Genomic DNA, 19386 nt, shown 5'->3' with positions numbered 1-19386 from the left:
ACTGTGTAAGCTGGGAATCAGGGAAAGAATCAGGGCCATACTGCAATGTGGGCTGCAAAATCTCCCTTGGAAATAAGAAGAGTGAGGCAGCACGGGCCGTGGTTTAAAAAGGTCAGTGTAAATATGCTGCCCTTCACTCCTTCACACATAAGTAATATATTTGTTGAGAATGTTACCTGCTTTGCAGGCTTAAGCTTCAGCCACGCTGAGCTTTACCCCAGCTGACAGAAAAGGCTGTTTTCAGGTGGATTTATGTGTCCATTAATACTGGGCCAAGCCTGGCATCTGAACTGGCCTGACTTCATTTTCATCTTCATTTGCTCCGGTTAGACAGGGGCTGCCGCAAGACTTCCCGAGCCGGGACACCTCCTTCTCCACCCCACTGGGGAAGGTGAGGAGTCAGACCTGGCAGGAGCCGGCTCCCGGGGGTCCCTCCGGACTGAAGATGCGCCACATCCACAGGGTGGGGGGAGTCCTGGCAGTAGGAGGCAGCACCACCTTGGCTGTGCAAGGGAACAGAAGCAGCTCTGGAAGTGGCTCGGGATTTTCGGATGACTTTGCCGAAAGCTGCCTGCAAAAGTACGGGTTTTCAAACCTTCCCCTTGCAGCATGCCTGTGGCTGCAGCTTGTGCAGGGTTACCAACCCTAAATTAAATCGAGCTAACTGGAGGAACGAGTGACACACAGTCACAAAACAAGACCAGAAGCCTGCGTAAATCCTTGACCCTGTGCACGGCTCTGGGCTGCCAGGGCTACATGCATGTGAGGGTGAGCCGCAAGCTGGGTTGGGTTGGACTGCAAGAGCAGGGCTCTCCCAGCGTGGGATCGCCCTGGGGATATTCGCATTGGCACTGCCAGATGAACAGCCCCCTCTTTTCATCACGAATTTTGCACATTTCTTCTCCCCGGCTGCGATGACATGGCACTTCTCTGGCAGCTACTCACTGCTCAGCTGAAAAGCCCAATATTCTGGAAATTATTTAATGTGTGTTAACCTCTCTTAATGTGATTCAGCAGCTACAAATCAAGAGAGCCTGCCTCCCCTGGCCAGCCAGATATCACAGCCAGTGCTTCACGAAGGCTGGACAGTGTGAGGCGTCTTACTCTCTTTGGGTGGCAAGCACTGACGACTGGTACTTTTATTTTTAATCAGAAATCACTCATTTTTTAAAGGCTTAGTGCAACTCAGGGACCTTTAATCTGCTGTGCAGCTCTAGGTAGACCCGAACATCAATGGAGCCTGGTGGAACTGTGATTTGTGCAGGTGCAGCTTATTATGCATCTAAGGAGGAATTGGTGCAAAAATGCATTAACCTAACCCCACACCCCACTCCCGAACTGCTGAAAGACTGCCGGCCCCACTGTGGGGGGGCCACGCTGGCACGCCGGGCTGCTGGCTTCCAGCGCTGTGGGACAGGGGCCATGGCCTGTCCCACAATAAACCTCTCCCCATTTCTCCCCAGCGTTGCCTCCATCCTGGTGTTCAGGACACATGAGGAGCTGGCCAGCCGGTGTGCCGAGGCCCACTCGAGGGGCCCCACGGGGCCGAGGGGCAGGGAGCACGCGTGGAGGAGGAGATGGAGGCGGGGGGGGAGAAAAAAACCCAACCCCAAACCCAACTTCGGCCGGGCAAACCTCTCAGGGTGCAAGTTCCCACCAACTCCCCACCGTGCGGCGGGCTGGGCCCGCCTCCCTCTCCCCCCCCCCCCCGCACCGGGCGGGTGCTGCGCGGGCGCTGCGCGGGCGCCGCGCGGGCGCAGCGTGCGCGGGGCGGGCGCCGCCTCGGCCGCGCTCCCGGCGCGCAGCGGGGAGGGAGGAGGCGCGGGGGAGCGGGGCGGGAGCGGAGCGCGGCGGCCGAGCCGAGCCGAGCCGAGCCGCGCCGAGCCGTGCCGCTTGCAAACGAGCGGTGGCACGGGGGGTGTTGGTGTGTTTGGTTGTGGTTTTTTTTTTTTTTGGGGGGCTGGGGGAAGCGGGGGGAAGGTGGTGGTGGCGGGGGTCCGTCCCCGCCCGCGCGTGTGCGGAGAGGGGCGGGTGGCGGCGCCGGGGGTGCTCTGCGCCCGCGCCCTGTCCGCGGTGCAGTTAAGATGCGCCCCGGACGCCGCGGGGTTGCAGCGCGGCGGCGCTGACATCGCTCACCATGGACAGCTTCGACTTAGCTCTCCTTCAGGAGTGGGACCTGGACTCTCTGTGGTGAGTGGTGCCTCTGCCTCCTCCCACGGGCGCGGGGAGCAGCAACCGGGAGGGAGACAGGATCTGCGGGGGGTGTGTGTCCGCTGTAACGCGGGTGTGCTATAACGGGGGGTGTGCAATAACTGAAGGGGGTGCAATAGCTGGTGGATGTGCAATAACTGGGGGGAAGGGGGTGCGCAATAATTTGGGATGGGTGTGCACTTCCCTGGAGGGGTGCGATAAATTGGGGGTGCAGTAATAGAGGGTGTGCTGTAAGGGGGGTGCAGTGGCTCGGGGCGCAGTGCCTGGGGCGGCGGGGGCATTAGCGGGAGAGGGTGCAGTACCCCGGGAGGTGTCTCCCCTGCCACTTGCTCCCCCAGCACTGCTGGCCCGGGAGGGGCAGAGGGAAGAGTGCCCCCCTCCCCTGGCTGCCAGGGTGGGTCCGGGAGGTGAACGTGGTGTTTGGCTGGGGAGGGTGTCTCTTGCACTCGCTCCCGCAACGATTCCCTGTTCTCACCCTCCACCGGCACCCGGGCTGCCCTCCTGGAGCTCATCCCCCATCCTTCCTGCACGCCCCCTTCACCCCCTCCGCCCCGCAACTCCCCCCCGGGCCACTTTTATTGCCCCCCCCCCCCGACGCCCCTCTCCGCTGCTCTCTCCTGCCCCTTTGCGTGCCCCTGACCTCCCCCCTGCGCACCCCGTCCCTGCCCGCCCCGGCGGCGGGTGCGGAGCTGCCCGGGAGGAGGGGAAACAATTTCTAGAAATGTCATTAGCGGCTGGAGGTGGGAAGCGCTGCCCCCTCCCTCACCCCCCCCCCCGCACCACCCTCCCCAGAGCCACTGCCTCTGCCAAGTCCCGGAGTTTGCTGCGGGAGGCACGCCGCCCACGGGCGGCCGCCGCTCCACGCCGCCGGCACTGCACGGCTCGGCACGGCACGGCTCCGGGGCGGCGGGACCCCCGTCGGGGCCGGCTGAGGTCCGCGGAGGGGACGCGCCCCGTGGCGGTCACCGCCGGGGCCACCCGGGCAGCGCCGGGACTGCCGGGGCGACACCGCCGTGGGAGCCGGTGGGACGCGGGTGGGCTGCCGCGGAGCCCCGGCGCCCCCACCCGTGGGCAGGCGGTGTTTGCCTTCCCCAGAGGGGTGCGGTGCTGCCGGGGGCGGCCGGGGCGGTTCGGGGAGCTAGCGGGCCGGCTGGATGGTTAGTCTGGGCAGCTGAGATGACTTTTGCCTAAAATCAAGTTAACGGCTTGCGTTTTTTTAAACACGTTAGGTGATCTGTACCTTCTGTCAGAAGGGTGCGCGTTCGACAGCGCCGGCGTGTCGCTTCGGTGGCAGGTATAAGAAAATAAGCCGGACAGCGAGTCCCATTAGTGAGCCGCTTCTTAGAAGAGAGCTCAGGATGATGAGAACAGCTTGCACTGCATAATGCGGGTGCTTATAAAGGCATACTTCGATAACATCCAGCCTAATAAAAGTTTTATATTGCTATGGGAACTTTAAAGAACGCATATAATATAAAATTAGTTACTACCCCATAAAAGTTTTTAATTACTGTGTTTCTGCCTGTGACACAAGTTAAGGTTATGTTCTCGTTTCAATTATAAATACCCATATTCAGTTTATATCCAAACCGTAACATTTCTCTGGCCTGATTTTAAGTTTTCAGTCCATATGCATGGTTTTACAATCAAATTACATGTTTTTCCTACTGAACAAGAACGGGAGAAATAATAGTTTCACACATTTGAATGCTTTTCCCTTTCTCCTTGAATGAAGACAAACTTTGGGGGAATTTTCTTTTTCCAGCAAAAGCGTGCTGTTCATTAGTCTGTTCTGCAAGCTGGCTATTGGAGTTAATACTGAATTTGAAAAGCTAACAGTGTAACTCTGGAAAGCTGGGGCTTTAGGCTGTGCCTGGCAGTTGCTCCTTTTCATAACCTTTTTAGCGTGCTTTTCGGCTGGTGTGGAGCCACTTTCAAATGACCGCGGTCGGCATAAAGCTCCCGTAGGGTCCAAAGAGACATCAACCATTTTCCAGCTAAATTACCTGCTTAAACATGTCAGTGTTTGTGTTACAAGCGATCTTGTGGTTTCATAGATCTTGCTGTTCGTTGTGCTCTATAGTTGTTGCAGTTTAGAAGATAGGTTCCAACAGAAGGGCTCCGAATAACGCATTAAAAGCCATTGCACAGCGGCAGGCCTGCATTCCTTGCTAAGCTCTCGCCCCGTGTAGGGGTTGAACCCACAAACGTCGAGAGCCGTGCCTAGCGAGGGGATGCCGCCTACTTTAAGAGGAGCTCATCGGGGGAGCCGGGGGTTTGCAGGTGTTCGCTGTTGCGTGTTTGCGTCCTTTTGGGGCACCGGGTTTCGCTGACCGGCTTTGGCTTGGAGTATCGGAGATCACGGGCTGGAAGGTTATCGTGAAGCAGCTGTTTTGGCAAACGGTTCGGAATAGTCGTTTGGAAAAGTCGTACGAGCGGTATTACATAAAAACTTGACTTTCACTTCAGTGAAAGCGTCCAAAGTCCGTCGTGAAGGCCAGTGGTGCCTTGGGGCTGCAGCGGCTGTGGCGAAGGGCCCCGGGTCCATCTCCCATTGCAGGCAGGTGCGTGCGTCGCACTGCCCGCCCGCCGTCCAGCCCGCTCGCGACGGGCAGGCGATGGACGTTCTCAAAAAACCTGATCTGGATACTGAATGTATACTGTACTGAACTGACCAAAATAAAAGCTGCTATGTGAATTTTAAGCTCTGAAGTCTTGTCAGGCTGCCTTCAAAGGAATGCAGTTATTGCCAAAAAGGGAAATAAAATATACCACATAGATAGGAAGTACTTCATGGCAAAGAGCAACGCTTAAGAGACTTAATTTTCTCTGCAGCAAGAATGAATGTTGTCCTTTATTCTTTTGAATGTAGTCATAATGGCAATTTGCGCACTTAATTTATGACTGAAAATCCACTTTTTACAGTATTTGGTGAATGTTTTGCTTAAAAGTGGAGTAATTAAATACTAACGTGCTGTTCTAAAGTGCTTTTTTTTTTATTTGGTATGTTCTTGGAAAATCAAAAGGGGTTTCCAGATGAACAACAGCATGCTAATCAATTCTCATTGATTGTTACTTTTATGCTATTAATGAATTTGCTTTCGGATTAATACGTGCTATGTCTTTTACTTTGCTGAGGCATAGAAAATATAATAATATATTGTGACATGGCTATAAGAGAGTATTTAACTAGTAAACTGCAATGGGAAAATATTGTAAGCTGTTTTCTACTAAACAGTAGTTTTTCCAGGCTGTATTGATGCCAGTAACACTTCTGCTTCCCAGAAAACTACTATAATTCAAATAGTGAAAGCTGAGTACAAACTCAAATAGAAATTTTATGAGAACATACCAATCTGTGGCATAAACAAAACTCACGCCCATTTGGTAAGCTTTTTCTGGAACATTTTGGGATGGTCAGCCCGACTTAACTCAAAGTGTCGTCACTGCTGACTAACACAGTTATCCCAAACACACGGCACTAACAACTTCGAACCACAGCCCCATCTCCTGTTTTTCTTTCTCTGTGCATTTATTTGTACGCTGTATGTGTAGTTTTACTTGCCCAGACTCAAGGATGTGGATTCTCCAGTGCCTTATAGCTTTGTATTTCTTTACACCAGACAAAAAGAGATGGAAAAGCTCAGTCAGAGGTGGCTTACATGCCTCTTCTACAGCAGAAAAACATACTACACGTGATGGAGAGCAGCAAATGAGCAGACCAAAGGACGCAACTGGAGTGCCAGGACTAGCTCTGCATTACAGGCATTCGTGTTGTTATTTGCCTTGTTTAACAAATCTAGATCAACATGCAGCCAGGTCCTTACCTCTGTGCTTAGGTGTAGGCACAGCGATAGCCCTGGTGAAGACCATTTAGTAAAGGCTCTCCTCACATCCTTATGCAAGGTACATGCCCAGGCTGAGTTTTTTCCTGTTCATTAAAAACAATTAGCAGATTTATTAAAGCACTTACTGTGTTGTACCAAGCAAGAAAATAATTTTGAGTGTAATATGTTTGTTAGCCACAAACAAACCAGTGTTTGCTTGGGTGAAAGAAGCCAAGTTTGTAATTGGTTTATTTGCTACTTATCTGATACTTCTGGATAATTTGAGTTATTTGAGCTTTGTAGGAGTTGGATAGTCATGTAAAAAATGTATAGCTGTATAGCTTCCAAGTTGAGATCAATATCAAATGCCACAGTGTAAGGTGGTCCAGTGTGTTTTACAGGCCACGTATTGAATTACTAGTTCATTTGCTATCTTTGGGTCTGTTCCTGCTCCATTTGAAGTCAATGAGAGTTTTGTTTGGAAGTTGCTATTAACAAAAAGTGGCCAGACATCCAGAAGTCTTATAAATGAACCTTTTGTAACTTCTTGATCCCAGGTTGTCTAGCTTTTACTCACTACGTTTTATATTTGTGTGTCAAGCTTTTTTTTCTCATGTTGCACAGTGTTTACCTGAGACAATTTTAGAAAGCTAATTCTACAAATGGTTGTTCAGTCAAAGTAGAGTATCAAGATACTTATTTTCAGATAACAGTAAGCAACTACTTTGCGGGGGAGAGGGGTCCCTCCATCCATTCTCTCAGTAGGGCTAGAGGCTGGCCCAGCTTACCCTTTTTACAGACAATACACAGCAATAATACCTCCCTGTCACAAAAAATTAAGATAGTGTCTTCTTTTATCTCCCGTCTCCTTTACAAATCTACTCCAGCCTGTGTCTTGGACTTTGTCCCTTCATTTCTTTCCTTTCAGCTCTTGGCCTCTTTCTACCAGTAACGCTTGAAATCCCGTTTGGCTCCTTCGTATTTCTATCTTTGTGGGGTTTCCCACTCTTCCATCCAGTGTCACCGCACCACCTTCCCACCACTGAGATCCCATCTCAAAATTTGCTCTTTCTGTGATGATTACAAGTTGTGAGCAAACAGTAACACGAGTAATAACTATAGACTGTTCCCTTCTCCCGCTTTCACAGCATGTTCTCTCTTCCTGATGGCTGTTTTTCAGGCTGGAAGCCCTTTGGGTCAGAAATTACTTTTATTGTTTGAGGTGTTTTTTTTCTTACAGCGCTGAACAAATTCTATGTGCTAAACATTACAAATAATAAGAGCAAGCTTTTCGTGGTCATGATACTTTATAAACATCAGCTAAGTAATAATGTTTTAAAAACACGTCTGTCGTGCCATGTGAGTGCTCATGTGCTAGATGTAATGTACCCCACCTTCCTCATCTGGTTTAAGTCCCCACCGAGTCCAGAGGCTTTACCAGTTTATAGCAGGTGAAGACCTGGCCCATCATCTCTGATTTGCAGTCTCGGTCACTTTTCTAAAGAATATATTTTTTTTTTAACCTTCTGCTTTTTTTTTTTGTCTGATAAATGAAATTTTGATACATCAGTAGGACAGTGAGTGTGCTTTCATCTCTCCCCCCCGAGGACTGTTTGAGCACCCATGCCCAATTGTGTGATGCAGGAGGAGAACAGTCCTTGGGCTTTCCTCCTAACACTCAGACTTGCAGATTTGTATTCCTCTGGCTATGTTTTCCATAAGAAGATGAAGCAGAAACTTTACGAGGTTACTGGAAGAGAATTCAGGAAAGGGCATGAGGTACATGTGGCATTTCCAAGTCTATGTGAATATTTCAAGGAAAATACCTTTTTTTTTTAAACTAGTGGAAGAGAAATATGGGCCATTAAGCAAAAAAAAAAAAAAAGAAGAAATACTGGCTGTGGGAACATCTTGTCATCCATATATTAGGAATAACATCATACTCAACTCCACAATATTCTCATTAGAGAAAGCAACTGTTTAATTGCAAGGTTTTTAACCTCATGTAACAAATTAATCCATTTGTGTCATGTTTATGACTAGGAAACAACAAAGCATGGATAAAAAGAGTTCCAGCAGTTATTTGCAGCGTATGTTCAGAGATACCTTAAACTCTGATTATAACTTAATTAACAATAGGAGTAATAAAGTAAAATCAATAGCAATGAAGAAAAACTAATATTACATATAGCTAGAAAACAGGGAGGTTAAATTCTGTGTGAGATGGTGTCTCATCTAACAGACTGATCAAGTTGTAACTTTGAAGTGACACCCTCCCAAAATGAGGTTTCAAAAAAACTAGCGTTTTCTAGGAAACCCAGGTGAAATTTCTTTGTACACGGGCTGGTTAGCTGTAAGGCTAATTCCAGTGGAAAACCGCAAGCTCTTTGTGAACCACTGAAAGTAGGAAGAGGGAAAGCCGTAACCAAGCTTCCTTGGTGTTGAACAAAAGTATCTCTTCGTAAATCCTGCCCTGCTGGGGAATTACCGTTTTGGTGCCGCTGCCGGGGGCTGGATGCGCTGGCTGGCCGCTCCGGGGAGCCGCCAGTCGCCGCGCTGGTTGAACCCACCGTGTTCGCATCGTTGCCAGGGGAGCGACTCGCTGCTCGTCTGCCTCTTAAAATCAGCGTTAAGACACCGGTTGTGCTCGCTGGTGCTGCCTACGGCCCCAGGAGAGCAGAAATGGACACGTCTAGTTTAATACACAGGTAACAACCTATATAATTTCTGAATAATTTGTGGGTAACTACGAGTATACATTTAGGAGAAGGAGTGAATCAACTGTAGCGACAGTTAAAACGAACACGACGGCAATTATTAATATTCTGTGCTAAACATTTTCTGTGTCTTTTCAAAGGTAAAAATGCATAATATAGCTACTTGTGTACCTCTCTTACAGCTTCGTAATACCTTTCCTAATACCTTAAGCAAACAAGAAGTACGTGTTAGTGACTTAAGTTGACACTGTTTTATCCTCTTAGGAAGATTTTAACCTGCATGTATGTACCAAGGACCTGGATACAGGTGTATCGTGGGAAATATGACAGTAGGAATGCAATTTAAACTTATCCTCTGAGATCCTTTATGTATTTTTTTAAAAAATAAATTAGTTCCAATGCAGCAGTGGTGGTCTCAACAGTCAGGAAACACTTAAAATTATGCAGAAGGGACCAGAAATCTTTGCTAAGAAGCTTTTTGTTGCTATGTTTTGTTTCTCGATAAAGATGATCCACAACTGTAAGTACTTAAAAACTAAAAACAAGAGGGTTGTATCTGACAAAGCCACACAACATCTTAATGTAACCCAGTCTTTCCGTGTGGTTGTTTTCACATGTTTCGGACCAAAGAAAGAATCCTTTGTGGCTCAGCCTGGTTTGACTGAAAGGCAGGAGGGGACAAATAGGGGATGAAGGTGGTATCTTCTTACACTGAGTATCTTGTGATTGCTTTGAGCTGTGATCACTTCTTATTGCATGTATCACTTTTGAAATCCCTTAGGGAGAAACTGGTGGCCTTCCTAGTCCATGCGTTGCTATGATGGTGCAGTCTAAGTGCCAGAGTATTATGATGACCTACGGTTGTACGAAAAATGCAAATATGACAGACAGATGGGTCAGGAAGAAAAAGCATTGGTGAAGTATGCATTTGCAGGGTTCAGATGCAGAAGCTGTCCCAGCAGTGGGCTCCTACCATCCATCTCTCTGTTGCTATCCTTACCTTCTTTGCTTTGGTCACTGTGAAGGTTTTGGGGAGCGTGTTCAGATGTACGGGTGTTGGCACATACCCTAAGTCTCCTCCAGGGGGGGTTTAGCTTTTGTTCTGATGTTGCTGAGTGGTGTGTACCTCCTAGCAATGCATCGAGAGAGAGTTGGTTCTTACTGTCATTGACGGCTTCTGATTGACCAGGAGGGCTCATCTCACAGGTCTGTTGATTTTATGAGGGAATGATGTAATTTTAATGTTTTTGTGCTCCTTTGTCTTGGAACAGCAATTGCAGTAGATGGTTGAACCTCAGTCCAGAAAAAATGAACAGAATTTCTTGACAGAGATACTCTGGAGAAGATAATTATGTTGATACGCATCCAATAGAAGACACTTTTTTACATTTTTTGTTTCTGAAGTAGTCAGGGAGGGAACCTGTCATGTCATCAACTGTTTTTAAAGGACAAAGTAACCATTAAAGCTAAGTGTGCATTTCTTCATTTGTGTTTAGCAAAGAGAGTGTAACATTTTCTGCAGGATGATGACCTTGAGTTAACAAAATGTCACCAGTTTAAAGAGTAAATTAATGTTACAATGTGCTTTGTTTGTGGTTAGGCCTGAAGATTGTCAGGAATTTCTTAGTATAAAAGGTGATTGTGTGCTAGTCCATTTACTTAAGGCTCCCTGCAAGAAAACCACCATGATCCCAACTGATCTGAATTAGCATCACCACGTTGCCTTGCATGTTTGGGTATACCAGCATGCTTGCAGCTAGCTTGTGGAGCTCTACTCCTTTTAATGATATATATGGGTCCAAAAGGGCCACAGGACCATACATTTCTCCTAGGTCACTGAGTCAGATTGCTGCTCTCTCAGATAAGAGAACCTTTGTCTAAGAAGGCATGAATCCCTTCAAAACCCTGTCATACTCTACTGTAAATGCAGCAGAAGTTTTGGGTTTGGGGTTTTTTGTCACTGCCAGTGGATGAAAATCTGTTCCAAACCCATAGCATTGGTAGCAAAAGTGTATATATTTCCAATGTATGTGGCTTAATGTATCCCTGACCATTTAGTATAGTCAGTTCTGCAACATCTGGGGTAAAATGGCATTGAGATAAACTCAACAAAGGAAAGCATAGGTAATTGCTGCTGCTGCAGCTGGACCTGCACTGTCTTGTGTAGATCCAAGCAACGTATCGCTTTACAACACTCTTCAAGGCTTCGCACTGCACTAGAACTTACTGGCTTGGGTGCACGGCTGCGTGAACATGATTACATACGATGTGGTAGAAATGCAACCTTTTTTGTTGTTGTTGTTCTTAGAAGTATATAAGTAGCAATATCTTGAACTAATTACAGCTGATGTAAAGCACATTTAAGGAAACCCATTAGTGGAGAATTAGAACTAGAGCAGATTAGCTATTCTTTAATGGCCTTGACTGTAGATCTTTTGATGCCTTGGTAGCTTTTCTAACACTCATTGCTCATCTGTCTTGACTAAATGACTGAGAAGCGTCTTTCAAGTCACAGTCTGGTTGTAATGTGAAAAAATCGCTGTTTTCAGCTGAAAAAATGATTAGCTGGAAAGGTAAACTCTACTGAGTTCTGTACTGTATTTGTTGTTGAGATTTAAAGCATTATTTTACTGCTCAATGTGACTGTGTAATAGAAAGAGCAATCTCTAATATGCTTCCTTGGAGCTATTAATTATTTACTTTCTTGAAATACAGATCATAGACAATTCTACATGACTTCCCTTCTTACAGACTTTCTTGTCTCCCTCTTTATTTTTGTATGCTTTGCAAATGCCTGTAAATTCATTTTCACCGAAAGGCGAAATAAGTAATTTAGATTATTGCCGCTGTTTCATAATTAATTAATTTCAATTTAAAACCATCAAGTAGTGCCTGTCCATTGTTCTCTGTGCTTTTCTGAGGCACTAAAATTCACAATATCAAAATAAGTTCCAGATGGAAGTGCATACTTTATAATCAGAGAAATAATTCTGTTTTTGTCAAAAACCTGAAGAGTCCTGCCTTGATCAAAACAGAAAGTGTTATGCTTAAGCACATTTTTCAAGTTTTGAGCCATTACTTTAAGAATTACTTAAAAGTACCAGTTTGAAATGTTATATAGGGCATTAACTTATAAATAGAACTATAGAGTGAGAGAAACAGTGATGCAGGACTATTTATTCATTTGTTCCTCAAATACTTCTGGCATCTGTTAAAATGTAGGAAGGCTTAGCACATTTTCGCATTTTTGGCACTCTGTTTTCTATGATAAAGAGAAATATTTGCAATGATAAATCATCTCTTTGCTAATAATCAATAAATAACACATTCTCCTGAGGAAAAAAAAAACTTATGGTAAAATGAAATGAAAAATAATGAGCAGGAGGAAAGATTATCAAAATGGTACACTGAGAAATTCTGTACGTTCTTATACTTCAATAAATATTAGGGTTTGTGGAAGAACTTTTAATGTGGCAGTTTGCAATAAGAATAAAAAGTCTTTTTTGAACATGAAAGACACTTATGTAAGGGGTTTACATTATGTAAATGTTACTCTTATTGGTGGTAGCCCATTATAAAGGAACACTTTATATTCAGAAAAGCATTTGCAAATAATGGGATAGATGCAGCAGTCTGTAGTCCTGACTTGGACAACTTTCTCTTTGAAGTCAATGGAAGTTTTGCCTGAATAAAGGTGGAAGGAATTAGCCCATTCATTATTATCTGAATTACATCAAGAGCTGACTGCTAAACAATAAAATCATGATTCATAACATAACGGCTTCACTTAATTCTTTTGTAGTCTTAATATATCTCATTATATGGTACTTCTGTTCTTTCCTCTCTGTGCTGTATTCAAATTCATAACAACCACCTTTACATAACTGATGGTTAGACATGTTTTGCTGCCTTTGCAAGATCAAAGGATTTTATATACCCTTTTTGGATAGATACCAAGAATGGGGTGATCAATCTCTTCTGTAACCATTAAGCACAGTGTAAATATCTCAGGGTACCCAATTAGACACAAGTGGTTTTCCAGATGCTGAGAGCATCACCAATTGTCAAGAGCTTCCCAAGTCTGTGGGACAGTCCAGAATTTATTAGGGATTAGTGGTGGTCCGAGTTGTCACTCCACTGATTTGTGCTCGTTCAGCTGTGCCATACGCACCCTGCATGATATGTGGAGGTAAGGTTCAAGCGACAGATACTTCGCTTCCCCCCAGGCACCTTTGGGTGGGAAGGAGGCAGGGATGGACACTGATGCTCCTCTCCTGCCGATGGCCAGAGAGAAATGGGGTTTAGCGTAAGGGAGATAGCAAAATGAGACGGGCGAGCTGGAGAGGGCATAAGAGAAGGAGACCGAAGAGAACAGGGACCCCCAAAAAGGCTTTAATACAAAGCTGGAGTTAACCCCTCACCAGGAAGCCATCTGCAGCCTTCGGGCTTTAAGAATTCTTTTTATCTAGAGATGTAATTGAAACAAGATGTGTAACAGCTGCAAGATGTCAGGTTTGTCAAAGCAACTAGAAAAATGAGCGTGTCACTCACATATTGCTATGACACACTCGCACACAGCAAAGTAACCTATAGCTTAAAAAAAAAAAGAGGAATACATTATCATATGGATAAAAAAGAGGAAGGAAAATAGTCAAATAATAAAAGTTGCAGTTAATTCTGGAGCATAGATCATTTGAAATTAAACTGCAGTGAAGGTTTGCCAGAAGAGGAAACAGCCTAACTCCTTACCCCAGTAGAAACAACAGTGAAACTCCTCCTTTTCCCGTCATAACTGGTATTTCACTGATGGACTGGCATGGCTAGTGCTCTGCACTGGCTCCAGGAGAGGGTGGCAGCTATCTTACTTTGTCCTTCTGCCTGTTGCTGCTGTTATTCATGTGCATTACCATTGGGCTTTGCATCTGTAGGTAGGGACCCAGATTTGGTGCACTAAGTGCTGTTCAGACATGGGACAAAGAGCCAGTCGTGGGACCAAAAACTTTGAAGACAAAGTGAAAGGCAAAAAAAAAAGATGAATAGAGGCAAAACTGGTCAGAAAGAAAAGACAGAGTATTTTAATCATCCAAATAAACAGTGGTCACAGCAAACCGCCAGCCTGACAATGCTGCCAAATGCGTATGAGCATGATAGGAAAAATCAGAACTTTATTTTCAAGAACCTCAAAAAGAACAATGAAGTGATTTTGTGCATGTTTATGAGGACTCCTCCCAAGCATGAGTGGCAGCACGGGGATACCCTGAAGGTGTTAGTTGGAAACTTTGAGAGTGAATTGCCCTAATGGGTCAAAAGAAGACTAGAGTCAGCCTCTTCGTAATAACTTTTGGTAATGGCTTTTCATAATGATAGGGGTAGGCCACAAAGTGCCTTCATGGTGAGGAAAGTGGGAACCAGTGAAGAGCTGTAAAGAAAAGGGGCTCATAGTCAAAGCATCTTGCCTGGGAAATGCTGTTTCCTGTGGCATCTCAGCTGGAGCTGGCTCTCACCTATGAAGTCCAGTTGTGCAAAGCTGAGGTATGTGTAGCAGCAGAAAAATGCCCTTGCCCAAAGATCTCAGTAGAAGGCAAAGCTAAGTCTCAGTTAGTAATGCATTGTAGTTTAGAGCTACCATAATCCCAACACATTAAATATCTGTAAGTTCTCTGGTGTAGGATGGTGTATCTCAGTGCCAGGAGTTATTTGTGGGAGGGTTGGAGCTTGAGGTCATATGAGATCAAAGGCAATGAATGCACTTGAGCAATCTCTATGAACAGACACAAGGAAATGCTGCCTCCATGCATATGATACCAGAACCTGTCAAATTACCTATAACAACTGCTACAAAGTCAGGTTGAAGGTAAGAGGTTCAACTGCAGGAACAGTGGGGAAGCCAGGTGCTTGTCTGGTGGAGCCACAAGGCATTGTTCTGGGGGCAGAAAGCCATGGGTTGAATGAATCATAGAGTCATAGAATTGTGTTGGAAGGGACCTTTAAAGGTCTTCTAGCCCAACCCACCTTGCAGAGAGCAGGGACATCTTCAACTAGATCAGGTTGCTCAGAGCCCCGTCCAACCTGACCTGGAATGTTGCCAGGGATGGGGCGTCTACCACCTCTCTGGGCAACCTGTGCCAGTGTTTAACCACCCTCATCATGAAAAAGTTCTTCCTTAGAACTAATCGAAATCCTCTCTCTTTTAATTTAAAACCATTACCCCTTGTTCTATCACAACAGGCCCTGCTAAAAAGTCTGTCCCCATCTTTCTCATAAGCCCCCTTTAAGTACTGGAAGGCTGCAATAAGGTCTCCCTGGAGCCTCCTCTTCTCCAGGCTGAACAACCCCAACTCTCTCAACCTGTCCTCACAGGAGAGGTGTCCCAACCCTCTGATCATTTTTGTGGCCCTCCTCTGGACCCACTCCAACAGGTCCATGTCTTTCCTGTGCCGAGGGCTCCAGAGCTGGACGCAGGACTCCAGGTGGGGTCTCACCAGAGCGGAGTAGAGGGGCAGAATCCCCTCCCTCGACCTGCTGGCCACGCTGCTTTGGATGCAGCCCAGGGTACGATTGGCCTCCTGGGCTGCAAGCGCACATTGCTGGCTCATGTCCAGTGTTTCATCCACCAGTACCCCCAAGTCCTTGTCAGGGCTGCTCTCAGTTCCTTCATCCCCCAGCCTGTGTTGATACTGGGGGTTGCCCTGACCCAGGTACAGGACCCTGCACTTGGCCTTGTTGAACCTTATGATGTTCACGGGTCCATTCCTCGAGCTTGTCCAGGTCCCTCTGGATGGCATCCTGCCCCTCAGGTGTGTCAACTGCACCGCTCAGCTTGGTGTTGTCTGAAAACTTGTTGAGAGTGCCCTTGATCCCACTGTCTGTGTCATTGATGAAGATATTAAAGAGTTCTGGTCCCAGTACAGACCCCTGAGGGACACTGCTCGTCACTGATCTCCATCTGGACAATGAGCTGTTGACCACTACCCTCTGAAGCAAGCTCCCTGCTCTGGGAAAGATCAGGAGGGAGGGTACATGAAGTGTTGCAGGGGTGTGGGATAGCTCCCTGGGGCCATACCCTACCCAGAGATGCCGGTAACCTCTCCCTTGCCTGGGAGCCCTTCCACAGTGAGCAAGGAGACACACGCCTCAGGGCTTGGCATACTGAAATGCTGATAACTGTCAGGTATTCTTCAAGGCAGTCCAGCACCTCCTCAGAATATGTGTTGCACCGATGGGAACTAATTAAATATAGCTAGTACAGTACTACTATGGGGTACTATTCCAGTACTTCTGCTTTGGATGACAGCAACTCTTGAAGCCCACACCTGGATACCAGTCAAATATACCCTAATTCCCACTTTCAGAAATGACTTGGAAATGTACCTCTCATTGAAAGCCTTAAAAAAAATGTAATTCTGATTTTTTGATCAAATACGTAACTCAAGTGTTTTCCTTTCCTCAACTCATATTCACATGCAAAACCAGCTAATAACATTTCAGTAGTGCTTATACTGTAATTTGGTTGGCGGAAGGAAAGTCATCTGTTAAAGCTGAAGTCATCATAACTCATTAGGTCCTAATGTATCTGCTGTGTGGTAGAGACACAGGCTAGCTCTATTGAAATGCTGCTAGTTTGCCCTTATCCACTCACAGTTACCTCTAGAGGATTGGAAAGTACAAAGAAGTTTTGTCACAATGCACTCTGAGAGTGTGCTAAAGCAGGGGCGTTTACTTTATCCCAGAAGTCTGACTCTGCCTGCAGACCAAAGTGAATCCAAAAGTTTGACTATGGTTTCTGTATTTCCTCCTAGGAAGTCTCATGAGAAAAGGTGATTGCGTGCGCTCGCAGATGTCCCATGTATGTGCAGTAAAGCCAACGTGTTCTGAACATGCTGCTGGCTTTGCTGCACCTGGTAATAAACCATGGCAATAAATCAGGTGTTCTGCACATGCATAATAAATCTGATGCACCTGAGTGCAGGCATACAGGATGGACATGCTGTGCACAAACTGGCCGTTTTCCAGGTCTTCTGGATGTCAGGCTTCCACCGTGACTGGCTTGCCTGGGAGTCCTGACAAAACTGCTGAGTTCCTCTTTTCATGTCAGAATTTCCAGGGCATGTCCAGCGGGAGTGGGACGTATGGGAGACTAAAGCTTCAGAATCATTTCTCAGTGTGCCTGTACTTATTCAAGCCACAACACCATCGTGAAAATATAAACAACCCCGCACCCATAAAGGTGCTCTTTCTGTCAACTTAGGCATTGTTTGTGAATTATACCTCAAATCCTTACAAGTTCAAATCTATTCTTCAGTTTCTTTGCATGAAGGTTTTGTGTGTGTCAGGTGAATGCTCCTACCACTTCAGGGCGTTGGCGTCTGGATTACCCTCTCAGTTTCCATCAAAACATTTACTTTTGTAGGAGAGCTTTACTTTAAGAGCTGTGAATGTGTGAGGACATGACGGGGATGGGGGTCAGGGTGTCTCAGGCAGGGAGAGATCAGGGCCTGATAGTACCATGTTGTGATTGTGTATTGTCCTGCCACCTCTCAGGTTGTTCAAAAGTTGTGAACTTCAGGCCACAGTGGAGATACTATAATGGGCCAAGTGTTGCTTTCTGCCCTGTAGGCCAACTGGCTTGGCACGAGGTATCTCCACGTAGTGGAAAACAGGGTGGCCACATGCAAACTGCCTATTGGAAATGCTTCCTTCCCATCTGGCTATTGAAAATGGTAAGTGTATGCACAAGGGTTTGATTTTTTGTGGGGGAGCAGGAACAAACCCCATTGAGAAATGGCGGCAGAGAATCGCAACGCTGACCGGATCGGTGCTTTCTTTACCCCCACCTCTGCATGCATTTGAGAGAGAAGGGACATCAGCCCTGGAAGACTAGGTGATGGATTTTATAAAAATGAAAACATGTCCTTGACTTTCTCTGGAAAATGAGCCTTCTTTACCGTTATGATATGGGCTGCATAGAAATGAAGCTGGGGACTTTACTGGATTATAAATCATGGCACTTGTGTTTAACTAAGGAGTATATTCAGAGCAAAAAATGCTAGCTTGATTTCAATAAACCAGAAAACATTTAAGATACTACTAGACCCTATTGAGTTATAGCCTTGCATCTCCCTAGGCCTTTCTCACAGTGGTTTTCTGTGCTAATTCAGGACACTGCCTTTAAGCTAATTAGAAATTCTGAGCAAAGTTGGAGGGAATTCATGTTTTTCTTCAGCCGGGCGACACGCTTATCAAGTCAGCTACCTCCAGTCTGATACAGCACGCAGCCAACAGACTTGTCACAAGTTATGAATAGGGTTTGTGGTAGAGATGGAAAGTATAATGAAAACCACATCCACCAATTAAACACCTATATTTCCTTTTAGGGTCCAAACAGTGGACAGCTTTCCTTTTGCAAAAGAGATTTCTCAAATCAAAGCAACTCGTAGAAGAAATACAAATGAGGAAGGAAGCTTTGAGTAGATCTTTAATGAGTCTCTGGCACAATGACATAGTGAGGCATGACACATTCATGAATATGATCTACTTGCAAAGATTCTGCTCTCAGCAATCAAGCAGAAGTAATGCAACGAAATATGGGACATGTTCAGGTCACATCTTTTGTACATGTGATATCAGTCTTTTCCTCATAGGTAAAGAGTATGCCTGATGCTTTTCTTAGTGTGTGATACATGAAAATTAGCATCAGTCATATTTTTACTCGAGTGAACAGAAACTGACCTTTTCTTAATAATTCTTAATAATAGCAAGACACAGAAGAGGATCTTTGAAAATAACCATGGACTTCTTAAGCAGAAATCAGAAGATGAGGTAGAGCCTGGATATGACACATTCAGCAGTACTGCAGCTAGAAGGGTAGCAACAGGAGCTTGGGGAGCTATTTTCTCTGAAGAAAATTGCTGGTATCAAAACATTTCATTCCAAGGACAGAGAAGAACAGAACAAACGCTTCAGAGGAAGGGTGTCAAAATTAATTTTACATAATTTTACTGACAACACTCAATTATTATACAGTTGATATGGGCCAGATGCATTGAAAGACATTACAAAAATACACTGGGTAATGATAAAAACAAGTGATATTATTGTTATTAACACTGGAGTTGTATTTACCTCAAGTAATGCTCTGTGATACTTGGCATCAGTTGGTCCGAACGTTGCTATGCTTCTCCTAGACCAAAGCCTATAGGGCTGCATGTTGCTATACGTGAAGCCCTGCTTTGGTTTCTGTTAGCTTGGGGATCTCTGCCCCGCTCTGCTGTGTACTCATGCCCGAGGCTTCCCAGAGGATGTGAGTCAGATGAACCTTTATTTGTAGGCATGGGCACCTGACAGGCTTAAAAGGAGAGAGAGGTGGAACCAGACTTATTTGAGAGGCTGTGTTTCCTAAGCACGATAGAAATCCAGTAGATTGCTCATTGTACAGTACTTATACAGCGATGCATCTAAACCTGAAGTCTGTAATCTGAAGTGTGTGATAACTGAGAATTTCAGTCAGTTAAGGCAAGAGACATGGTTTTATTGCTTATGGGCAGTACAAACTAAGGGAGCGCAGATGAATCTTAGGTATCCAGTGAAAAGAAAAAGCAAGCAGTTCTGGAAGGTCAAAATACAGCAAATAA

The 19386-nt window shown here is 45.8% G+C and overlaps 1 protein-coding gene across 1 annotated transcript in view; it reads left to right on the top strand.

The window, feature by feature from the left end:
- Positions 1 to 1602: 1602 nt before the first annotated feature.
- Positions 1603 to 19386, top strand: part of AFF3 (ALF transcription elongation factor 3) — a gene marked incomplete at its 3' end in the record, with an annotated part of 327368 nt that continues 309584 nt past the window's right edge. The window contains exon 1 of the mRNA XM_082014341.1: positions 1603 to 2190. Coding sequence (XP_081870467.1) covers positions 2138 to 2190 — 53 coding nt within the window. The 5' untranslated portion in view covers positions 1603 to 2137. The remainder of the gene's footprint in view (positions 2191 to 19386) is intronic.

The sequence above is a fragment of the Phaethon aethereus genome, assembly GCF_964289735.1.
Source record: "Phaethon aethereus genome assembly, chromosome: 1".
Taxonomy (NCBI): domain Eukaryota; kingdom Metazoa; phylum Chordata; class Aves; order Phaethontiformes; family Phaethontidae; genus Phaethon; species Phaethon aethereus.
The sequence above is the reverse complement of the archived record's forward strand: the minus strand, read 5'-3'. Positions and strand labels throughout refer to the sequence as shown.